Source organism: Colius striatus, chromosome 9, assembly GCF_028858725.1.
Source record: "Colius striatus isolate bColStr4 chromosome 9, bColStr4.1.hap1, whole genome shotgun sequence".
Lineage (NCBI taxonomy): Eukaryota > Metazoa > Chordata > Aves > Coliiformes > Coliidae > Colius > Colius striatus.
Window position 1 is genome coordinate 8834651 of NC_084767.1, and position 12065 is coordinate 8846715.

At 38.9% G+C, this 12065-nt stretch overlaps 1 protein-coding gene across 3 annotated transcripts in view; it reads left to right on the forward strand.

The window, feature by feature from the left end:
- TENM2 (teneurin transmembrane protein 2) overlaps nucleotides 1–12065 on the forward strand; it is a 517058-nt gene that overhangs the window by 387412 nt on the left and 117581 nt on the right. For all 3 annotated transcript variants that reach the window (XM_062002971.1, XM_062002972.1, XM_062002973.1), the window contains one exon: nucleotides 9461–9583. In XM_062002971.1, the coding sequence (XP_061858955.1) occupies nucleotides 9461–9583 (123 nt within the window). The remainder of the gene's footprint in view (nucleotides 1–9460; nucleotides 9584–12065) is intronic.

Consider the following 12065-nt stretch of genomic DNA (forward strand, 5'->3'; position numbering starts at 1 on the left):
AAAAGAGGTTTTCCATTGTATTATAGTCAAGAGCATTCCTTTCTGCTATTCTAAGGCTATTTCAGAAGTGGCAGTATTTTGGCAAGGCTAAGTAAATTCTATAGTATACTGTGATTTGATATTTTCCAGACTGAAAGATACTATATTAGGTAAATAAAAGCATAAACACTTCTCTTATTAGTTACAACCATCTAGCTGAGCTGCAAGACCAAAAAGATTGTAGCCTTGACTCTTAAATTTGCCGTAAGAAGTGAGTTCATTCTATACAATCTTAGGAACTGATTAATCTCGTGCCACTTTTCTACACCCTGTATAATCTGAGGCCTGTCATGAGAATAAATAAATAGTGCACTGTACTCTGCTTCTCTTTTAAGGTCTTTGTTGTGAGATTCCAGATTCTGAAGGTAGTATGCAATGTTGTTGCCCTTTCTATGACAAAAAGATTGCTCCAAATAGCACAAAATCAAAACATGTCAGTAAAGAGGTCTGAAATGAGAAAAAATGAGAAGTCTAAACCAAGGATTGTTTCTCAGTCCTGGTCAGAACTAGCAACTACCCAAGGTACAACAGGCTGAAGCTCTGTTTGCCTGATTTTATCTTTGGAATTGGGAGCCAGGTCTTTACATCCACCAGTTTTCCCCATCCCCAAAGTAACTGCAAGTGTGCATAAGCTTTTCAAGTGTTTTTGGAAGTAGAAATACTAAAGTTGAACATGGAGGAATGAACTTTCAAAGCGTTGTATGGCAGATAAGCACACAAATCACATTACTACTAATGGGATTTGTGGATATATCTTTCATGCTGTGCTTTGAAAATTCACTCCATTCAGTTTATTGATGTGCACAGGGAAAGAAATCAGTCAGCTTGGACAGGGTGTGTGACCAATTTAAACAAAAAATAGTTTAAAAAAGTGGGTTTTTTGGGTCCCCTTATTTCTTCCATATGAACACGATGACAATGAACCATTTTACAGCTCTCCTTCCCTCTCCTTTTTCATCTTTAAGAACATTTATTCAAAAGAAAGCAATTAATAATTGGCAGCAGAAGTTTTGCTGCTGATTATAACAATACACTTGTTCACAGTTCTTTTACGATATTTCTATAAAAATGCTTCTTGGGTTGGATACTTTAAAGCAAAAACTCTGTTCTAAACAATTTATTGTCTAAAAGAGTTTACATGCTGAGGGTGAAATTATGCCTAAGGATTGCTTTCTTATATTTAAGATTATGTGAACTCAACTTTCCTTTCCATTGTGTTTTGAGAAAGGCACAATATCTCCCCTGTCTCCCTGGTGAGGGGAAGGAGCGTGCCTGACGTTGCTGCTGTAGCCAGGAGGCTTTCCCCTCTTACACTGCAAGCATTGTCCTTACAAAGAAGACAGAGACAAAGATAAGGGTCAGCCTCTATTGCCCTCAGTTTATGTCCCAGGAAGTGAGGTGCTGAAATTCAAGTTTTCTTGTTTATAGGATCACTCTTGGGTTGGAGAAGCACAAAGCAGTACTCTCTGTGACTGTGAGAAAGCCAGCAGAGTCTGGTGTTTATGCAGTTTATTGTTTCACAGTATTACTGGGTAAACAATCCTCATGACTTTCCTCTTGTGCCCATAACACTCTTTAATAAGTTACAAGAAGTTGTTGGTATCTTAAGTAAAACTATTGAAGAGCTCAGACAAAGTTAACAAGAGTATTAACTTACAGATGGGTAACCTATTGAAGCTTGTATGTGGGTAACCATATCAACTTAATTCAATTGATGGAGAAGTGGAAAAAACATGTTACAAGGTATAAGCAATGCCACTGTAGTTAATGGAATTCTCCATTTTCAACACTGTAGACTAAAAGAACATGACTCTCAAAAGTAGTAGATCTTGTTCAGTGTTATGTATTGGATAAATAAGACAGAAAAATGGTTCTTTGTTTTGCTTTCTAGCTATAATAGAGGCGAACCTATGATTTTAATGAAAACAACGTCATCAGTTGATTCTTCAAGTTGTGTATTTTGGTAGTGCTTTAAATGGAGTTCCCAATCATCCTTTATTTTTTTTTTAAGAAAATGTGGTGCATACCAAATAGCAGACCAATGATTAAAATGATTTACCAAGAAAGAATGACCTTGAAAGTAAGCCATCTATTCGTTGCTGTGCTTTATTGGTCACACTCAGTAAGCAGCACTTTTTGCATACATTCTACAACAGCAATATTAAAATGAGATCAAGCAATCAGTTTCCAAATAGTACTTCAACCTTTTCTGCACACAGTTTGAATACTCACAAGTAGAGGAGATGATATCATCAGGACACATCCAAATATTTTGCATGAGGTCTGTAGGACTCAGTCATTAACATTACAACATGAGCTACTGGTAGTCCAGAGATCTTTTACCTGATCTTTAATCTTTAGTATAAAAGTCTTTATTCTGTGTCTCTGAGATCTCCAACAAGATAGTTTGAAAATGTCTCTGACAATCACCACTGACTCTGCTTTGCTAATAATTACAGAGAATATTTACTATTGCACTAGTGGAATAACCACACCAGGTTGAGAAACCTGCACAAACCTTTTGGCATGTCAGCAACTGCCATTTTATATACTACATTCTCAGCCTATTTAGATGTACTGAAGCCTATGCCCTAGGGTACCTAAAAAGCTTACTGCTTTTAGGAAATGCTTTATGGCATAAAAATTCAAGGGTTTGCCTGTGACCCATTGATCTAGCCATTTCTTAGATTGTCTGAGCTAGTGGATAGGTAGGGACATGCTGTGGTGCAGTGTAGGGGATAAAAATGCATCAAACGCTTCAAGAAACATTGGGACTAGTGGAGACACCAAGGAGTGTTGTATTTGTGTAGAAGCAGCTGTGTTGGGTCAGATAAAAGTCAAATAATCCATTAACTTATCTCCAGCATCCAAAAGTGGTTGTAAGAACTGTAAGAACTGTTGTGGTCTTGTAAAAACAAAGCCTATATGTACTTTTCTCTACTGGTCTTCCAATATCTGTTTCTTCTAGGTCTTTTCTGAGAAGTTGGCATAACAGTATTCCTTGCTTTGTTTGCTCTTTCCATAATAAATCAAGGACTGTTTTCAGGGAACTTTATCATCCAAAATTTCCATTCAGTTTGATAATAGTCAGTTCAGAGCTCATTACTCCTCTCCAGCATATGTTATTATATGTTATATATGTTAACATAAACCAGCATTGAATTTCATCTGCCATCTTATGGCTCAGTTGCATTATGTCCTTACATGGTTCCCAGCTCTCTTCTTGGATAATGCAATATCAGAAGCAGACAGTGCACCACCCTACACAACCTCTTTTCCATTTAGAGTTCCATCATATCACGTATGTGTTCTGTTTATCCTAAGATACATTAGCAAAATAAGGATCTCTACTGAGATTTAGTTCTGCAAATTCTGACTATGTGTGTTTGTGAACTGTCTTATAACCTCTTCAGATGTGAGAGAAGCTAGGAAAGACTTCTTGCTTTTCCTATTGTAGCTCCCAGTAATCCATGCTCCTCAGAGAGAGATCTGAGAGCTCTAGATAGAATCAAATGCAGTGTTTTCAAGCACCATACAAGTTTTTTTCCATGCAGTTCTTCCATTTCTCTTTCTGACTAGAGACCCTTGATATTCCTGTCTTGAGCATCTCTTGAGGAGAGGTTGTCAGTTGTGATGAATTGTGCATTCATTGTGTAATGGGGGCAAGTAATCATTAGGGAATAGACCTAACACATTCATTTCACTGGTGACTTGAGTTGAACTTGACCCTATTTCTTCAGAGAAATAGTAGTAGAACATTAAGCTACTATGTTTCTAGTCTTTTAAGTAACTGGTATTTTAGGAATAACAATTGAGATCAGTAAGATTAGTTTCTGATATTCCTGGAATTCTGCTGTGTGACCAGAAAGTGGTAACTATCAGCTGAATAACATAGAATCATAGAATCATAGAATGGTAGGGATTGGAAGGTAAGCATGAAATAATGTTTACCTGGTTTGTTTTGGTTTTTATTTGGGGGGGGATATATTTATTATTTTCATTTTATCTGGGTTACACAATTTATCTGGTAAGAACCCAGAAGTGTGAAAGATTGAACTTCATTTGCTTCATATAAATTTTGTGGTGCACTGAAACAATATAAAGATCATATGAAATGAAAAACAGATGTGCAGATATTTCTTTGACACTATATATATAGATAGATAGATATACTATGAAATTATATGCTGCTAAGATTTATTAAGTACCTTTGTTTCATCAGGTCTGTGATTCACAAGGCCTACTTTGGAAATCACACTGATATTGCTTAAGCCTAACAAAGTACATTGGAATAACAAGAGTTACATCATCATTCATCTCATGAGTGAATGGAGGGGAAACTTCTAGTGTTTCCACTCCCCTATAACACCACAGCCTACATACAGTAAATGTGCTTTTAGTGTTTATTTCTGATGAAATAAAAGAGGCTGGCCTGCTCCAGTTCAACATAACTGGATAGGTATAGCCTGACAAAGTGAGATCATAGTTTGATGGATTGACTTTTGATGACAATAATTTAGAGTTTAGTAAGCATGAATACTTGGTAAATTAATATATGGAAACATTCTGAACTCTGTTCAGTCTTCCCATCTTAATTGTTGATGAGTTGCTTAGGGAATAGTGAATTTTCTAACAAGCCAGCTGTGCAGATCTTCCAGACTTCAGCTGGGAAGACGCCGTAGGAATGAGGGAAATGGTGGATTGTTAATCCGCTTATTTCTCCTGTTAAAGAGGAATACCCTAGTGTAAAGAAATAAGTGCAAAACCTGATCTGCTCTGCCTATTGGCAGACACTGAGTTTCCTACAGGGAGATCTCTAGCACAAGAAGACACCAGAGGTTGCACATTTTAAAAATACATGATTAAGAGTGACAGGAGAGCACAGAGAGAAAATAGATTTCTGAGCTTGGGAACCATTGTCCTAAACTCTGACTAGAGAGAGCATTGGGTTTATGGCTAGAACAAAATGGAATGGGAGAGGAATGTGGGGATACTGCTGAGTCTTAAAGAACATTCAAGAAAGATTTGCATGTAAGTTTTGTCTTTTTTTTTTGTGGATTTATGTACCTTTTGGGTTTTCTTAAAATAGCATGTGATTCACTCTAGCAACCTCGATCTTATATAAATCAGTTTAATCCTTGACAACTCCTCCACCTGCAGTGATGAACTAGTTCTCTGCTTTTGCTCTTGGTGAGTGTGCAGGTTTAGCTTCCAGGTACTTTCACCTTGTTTGTATGTGTGTGTTACTGGGGTGGGAGTGAGAAGTTGATAATTACTTTTTACCTAAACCTCAAAGATTTTACTTCAAAATCTCTTGTTTATTAATTTATTTCTGTGTTCTCATTTGCTAGAGAATTTAAATTCACAATTCAGTATTCTGTATTACTAGATGTTAGTGTTGAATGAACCAGATAAATTCCAACAAGCTCAATATTCAAAGAGCAGATATCAGAGACAAGAACTCAGAAAATATGCTCAAATGCTGAGAGGAAAAATAATGATACTCAAATGATATGTAGTACTCCATAAAATATAACTTTATGAACACACCATACATGTAAACAGATAAAATGGCACTTTTTCCTGTTTGAAATCTTCAGAGAAGTGTTGGGTCCTGATGGTTAATCTCTAAACCAAATGTAGAACTCTGGAAATGTGTTTGATTAAATGGGCTGCTTTGGAAAATCAGCTCTCATCTTGATCAACTTTGGATTTAGCTGAGTATCCCAACTCAGCTGCCTGGTGAATATCCTTTGGAGAAAATATGGCCAGGCATGTAGCATCTAATGAAAATGTGTCATTGGGGAAAACGAGAAAGCCACAGCATCACAGATTATTTAGTTGTAGTTTTAAAAAACCCAACAAACCACAATAGAAAAAATAGGAAACAGAAACAAATTCACTAGCCCAAATTTCTAAACTTATGAGATCTCCATATTTCTAATTAAACAGGCTCCCTCTTATTCCTTTGCTGGAGGCATTTTTGTTTGATTAACAGAACAAAAGGTTAATCATATAAATTTGCCATCACATAACGTTCTGAAGCAGGAGAAAACAGGTAGCTCCTTGTTCTCCCTGCTCAGCTGCCAGTCAGGTTTGCTATATGCAATGCAAACACGGAGCTTTCCCCTCAGGCCCCTGTGACATACTTTTCTCGACGTATTCTTGGTAGAAGGTGAATGTTTCCCATGTTTCTGAGTTTGACTTAGTGGAAGTTTGCACATCACGTAAAGGATACGTGAGCTGTGCAAGAGATTGTCATCTTTTTTCTGTCTCTATAAGGGACCATAGCAGACATGCAAATCCCTGCCCCGTTAGAAAGAAGCTCTAATTGCTCCTACCTTACGTGCATCTGTGATTAAAACACAGAGCAATGCAGTTAATAATGAAATCATGGCATGCTTGGAAGCAGATAGATCAAAGTTTTTCTTAATACCATGTTAATAAGATCTTTTATAATTCCTTGTCTGAATTTACCTGGTAATTATAAGTTAGCAGCTATAATTCTCTTGGACAGACTATTAGTTATGATTTCCCTATCTCTTTGTTGTAAGCAATGGTTCACATTCGAAGCAGCAGACTTTCATCTCTGCAAGTGACCTACATTTATGGTTACCCTTGCAGTAAAATAAAAAACCAAGAAACTTTGAATAGACACACTGAGACTATAAAACACAAAAGTCTAATTCTCTTCTAGGCTTTGTTTTCATTTCAAGGCTCTGAAATCCACTTCAATCTTTACGTGCCCTTTGCTTATGGGGATGGTCCAACTGAATTCTGGTTTTGGAGCCCTGGTGTGTGTGGTTCGTGTGGGAATTGCTGACAGGATAAACATGCCATAAGCTTACTCTGCTACCTGACATGCCTCGGCCCTGTCTCATCCACAGCACACACAATGTCTGTGCCTCAATGGGGAGAGTCTGTCTAAGCTAGTGACTCTGTGGTTTGAGCTTTATGAATAATTTTTCAGTTGCATTGCCATACTGAAAGGAAAATTAGTTGCTTGAGATGAGACTGAAAAACCTTTTAAAATATCTGTTTTGATGACTTAAAACAAGTTGTAATTGAATAGAATATTTGATCCTACATAGAATTTCAGTGTATTTCCTAGGAATTCTTTATCATTCCCTAGAAATAAGTTTTGAGTAGATTCCCAGCAAAACCAGGTCTGGGCTCCTCAGCTCAAGAGGGACAGGGAAGTGCTAGAGAGAGTCCAGCACAGGGCCACCAAGATGATCAGAGGAATGGAACATATTTCATATGAGGAAAAGCTGCAGGAACTGGAGCTGTTTAGTCTGGAGAAGATGAAACTGAGGGGAAATCTTATTAATATTTATGAATATCTAAAGAGTGGATGTCAGGAGGTTGAGACATCCCTTTTTTCTATAGTAGCCAGTAACAGGACAAGGGGTGATGGGATGAAGCTGGAACACAAAAAGTTCAATTTAAATATAAGAAAAAACTATTTCACTCTTCAGGTGAGGGAGCCCTGGCACAGGCTGCCCAGAGGGGTTGTGGAGTCTCCTTCCTTGGAGGTCTTCAAGGCCCACCTGGACACATTCCTGTGTGACCTGATCAAGGTTGACCTACTTCTGCAGGGGGGTTGGACTAGATGATCTCTAAAGGTCCCTTCCAACCCCTACCATTCTATGATTCTATGAAAACATCTTTTTCAAGTTCGGCCTTGGTGATTTTTTAAAAACCTGATACTTGGATATATTTTCTTTTTTCTCTGATAAAAAAACACTTTTGTAAATTCAGCACAAATGCAAAATCTGGCAACTTCCCTCTACGCACAAAATTACGTTAGTGACTATTCTTAGACAACTTCTTGGTCCATAGGTATGTGTAGGGGAAGGCGAAGTTATGAAAGCTGGCTTGCTTCTTAGCTGCTGTTGTCAAAAATAGGAAGGTTAAACTCTGAATGGATTGTGTGCTAAGAAATTTCCAGCAGCTGGGATAGATGGATTCTGGGGGATGGGAGTACTTTGTTTTGTTTTCTCAGGGTTTAGGAATATGTATAAGAGTTGGTCACATCTAAATGGATTTCCTGTATTCAGAGTAATCTCTGATAAATCCAAGAGAGTGCTGTCGCAAGCACTGTAAATTGCAATTTCTGTGACAATTGTTTTCCCTTACCTATCCCTAACGTTTATTCTCTGAACATTTATCTATGTGGCCACTATTGGTCCATTTATGACCAACTCTTCTACAATTGCTCGCTAATATCTGCTAATCTTATATGGATGTGACACTCATGAAGGGTGCCCATAATGGTATATATTTTCTGCCTCTGAACTGTCAGTGAATCCCCTCAAATACCATTTTAGAGCAGAACTGAAAATTATTTTCTCTGTGGTACGTAGGTTTGCATACATCCTGTCTAAACAGGGAGGGTGCTGGTGGTGGACACAAAGAAAATGAACCAAAACAGCTTTGTGGGCCCTTCAGTCCCTGGCCACTCTGCTATATTGAAAGGAAGCCATAGGGATAATATGATGGAAGTATGGAGATATATTCAGGTAGCTTCTGTTTATACAGGGTAAAGATGCACATAAATCCACTAGCTGAATGATTCAGACCTGTCAAGTCTCATGCATTATGCACAGAACTTATTCAATTAGCCCCTACCACAGTGCCTATAACTCTTGCACTTGCAAAGGTGGTGCCTTGGCCTTTCTCCAGCTCTGCATCTTCTTTGTCAGGCATGGCTGCATGGCCTTGCTGTACCTGTAGGCACATCTCCAGCTTGGGGACAGTCAGGGAGGGCATTCTGCTGCCAGAAAGCTCTACTAGCAGACAGGTCTGCCCTGGCTGGCACTGCATGGTGCTCTTGGTTGTGTGGCCGAGTTTTGTGCACTGGATTAGAAGAAATGACGAGGCCAAAGGATTGGCAAAGTCCTGGATTTGTTGGGATAGTCCGGAAGCAGAATGAGGGGGCTGTTATATCTGCTGATTTAAAGAAGTTGTAATAAACACAGAAGAGTTGTGTTACAGTTGTCATTAGTATACGTTGGACTAAAGTGAATTTTATAATCAGTGTATAAATTATCACGCAGAATTTGAACTCAGAGCTAGTATTTGCAGTAGTGCTTTTTTTTCCATTAAGGTATCCCCCTGCAATGCCTGAGTCGGGTAGGTGGTGCAGGATGCCCTAGTCTGAACAAAATGCTTACCTCTCTGCTTGGATATACCTCATTATAAGCATTTTTCCTTTTGTTTCAAGAATTTAGAAGTTCCAAGAACCCCATAAAAATAAGAGTTGTGTGAATCACCAGGACTTTCTTTCAGGGGTTTTTGTTGCCTTTTTGTTTTTTCAGCATATTACTATCCTTCTGAGACGAGTTTTGCAAAAGCAATGAAGTGTAGTCTCTCCCCCAAGGTGTTTTTGTCTGACTGCCGCGGCTTTGTGTCCCCGCAGCCATGCACCTCCTGGGGCTCAACTGGCAGCTGCGGCCAGCGGACGGACACACGTTCCACAACGGGCTGCGGCCGGGCCCGCCGGGCGCCGAGGACACGGCAGCGGGGCCAACTGGAGGCAGAGGTGAGGCTGCGGGTTCGGCTGCTCCGGTTCCCACACTCTCTGTGCTCGCGCCGAGGTCTGTGCCAAATCCATCTCCAAGGCTGATTTTAGCATTGCTGGTTCGCTGCCTGGGTCCAGCTGTTCGGACTCTCGTTCCCTGTTTGCATTAACGCACAAAATCAGGTGATTTCTAGAACACCCTGTGCTAATGAAGATGTGCTCCATCAAACACTAATGAAATGCTCACTCATAAAAGGTTCATTTCACTGGCTGTGCGTCCTGTTTCTAGGCATAGCTTAGAGATCTCAAAGAAAGAGAGAAAGCTTGACTTATTAGAAGTTCAGTGTACTGCTTGAGATAAGTCAAGATCTTTGACTTCCAGCTGGGACCAAATTCCTGGGTTTTGATCTTTCTGAGATGTAATTATAATAGAAAACATCAAGGACAGCAGAATTTGACCCATACTAAACATTCTATCCTGTGATATCAGTATGACCAATGTAGGCAACAAATAGATTCTTTTCTTCTAAACATCCCTTGTGTTCCAGTGGAGGATGACAGAGAGAGGGCAATGAGATGAGTGGAAGAAATCTAGAAACACAAATACTTTCTTAAACTGAGAAAGCATAAATCAAAGATACAGAGAAAACAGATATCAGGAAATGGATTTTAATCATTTTAAATGGAACACTTTTTATTGGTGAAGTTCAGCTGTTTTCTTTGCTACATCATTTTAAGATAATCCCTGATTATTACAACAACTACAATACGACAGAAAAGAGTGTTTCAATTAGCCAAAGCACCTCAGAGACCATAGCATACTTTGAAGGTAGGATGACATGACAGAAACAGAAGGAAGAGCACTTGGTATTGCTCAATAGAAGAGTTGTGATAGCTGAGCTATCAGGACCTGTGACTTGTGTTAAACTTGCTGATTGCCAAAGCAAGTGTTAGAAACAAATGGATGTATTTGAAAACAAAAAAAAGAGATCAGTTAAAATAGAGCTGGGAAAGGAAACTGAGTTGTTGTTTGGTGTGCCTGATTTGTGGATGCTGCTCCACCTCATTTTGGTCACGTTTCCATGGAGGGGACTAATTTGGGTTTCCTCTTTTACCTTCCACCCACATCCCGGTGGTGCCAAAAACCTGTAGCTTTTCAGACAGCTGTTTGTTGGTTTGCCATTCATCTCTGACTGACTGTAGGTCAAACTGGACAAACAACACATCCCTAAGTACAAGGCAGAGTATAATACTGCTGAACTCCGTCCATCTTGTGCCCAGGTGAGAGACCCTACGGTTTTAGGCAGCAACCTGAAAAGTTTCAGGACTGCAATTATGGTCACTAAGCAGACAACTGCAGTGTTTAACACGTTTCCAAATTCCCTCCCCTGTAGCTTTTTGTTGCCATCTCTGTGCAAATATAGGGCAGCAGGATTGTTGAATTGGAATGTGCTCATCTGCCTGGGGCACTTCAGTGCAAATTCCGGCAGTTTATCCCAACCCAACTCTAATTAGTTGTGAACATTTGAAGAGGCTGAGATGGTGGTTGTTTGGGGAGTGGTAACCTCCTGTAGAGGAGACAAGAAGTCAGAACTGCTAGTTATGTCTTAAATTGTTGCAGTTAGCTTTCCTCAGAGCATGTCGGAAAAGTTTACTTGTTCTTTTGACATTTTGTAGAAGGTTGCTGAAATGTTGATAATCTTGGGGAAGGAGAGAGTACATATATAGACAAGTAACCTTCCACAGTGGAATAATATGAATGACAGGTTTGGTTCAACACAAGGAATATCTGAAAGACAAATTCTTACAGCGGGGAAGAGTGAAAAGTTTTTCTACCTCACCTTTCCTTTTTTCTATATCCAAGTTAATATTGCTATCCCAGCAGTTTTTAGGAAAGCCTCTGACAGCTTTTAACACAACAACCATTTCAGGGCTCAGGGCTCTGGCTGTGGAGAGTGACCTTTCTATAATTGACACAACTCAGGATGAAGCCATTCTTTTCAAAACACGGGTCTCCCAAAGAAACCTTTAACCCCTAGACTGAGAACGGCCACTTAAATGCAAGCTGTGCCTACTCAGCAAGCAAGGCATTTTAAAGCAGAGCAATTTGAAAGGAGAAAGAAAAAGAAAAGAAAAAAGGCAGATATTTCAATTTGATCTGCTTGTTCCTCTTAATAAAGACACTAAATTCTGGTAGGAAATAATAAAACTGCAATTTACTTTATTTTAGTACATTTCCCTAGATAGTATGACATTTGAAAAAACGACTTTCTGAGAGTGAAGCCAGTTTCTCTTCTACAGTTGCATAAACATAATGGTAGAATTTAGGTCTAATAAATCTAAGTTAGGGGGGAAAGGGGGAGAGGGCAAGAAGCATGTTTGGGAATAATTTTTTCTTCATAAAGAAGTGAATTAGATGATATTATGGGATCTTATCTATGGGGTCTTATATAAGATGATCTTATGTCTAAATTCTGTTAATATATCCAAAAATATATTCAAC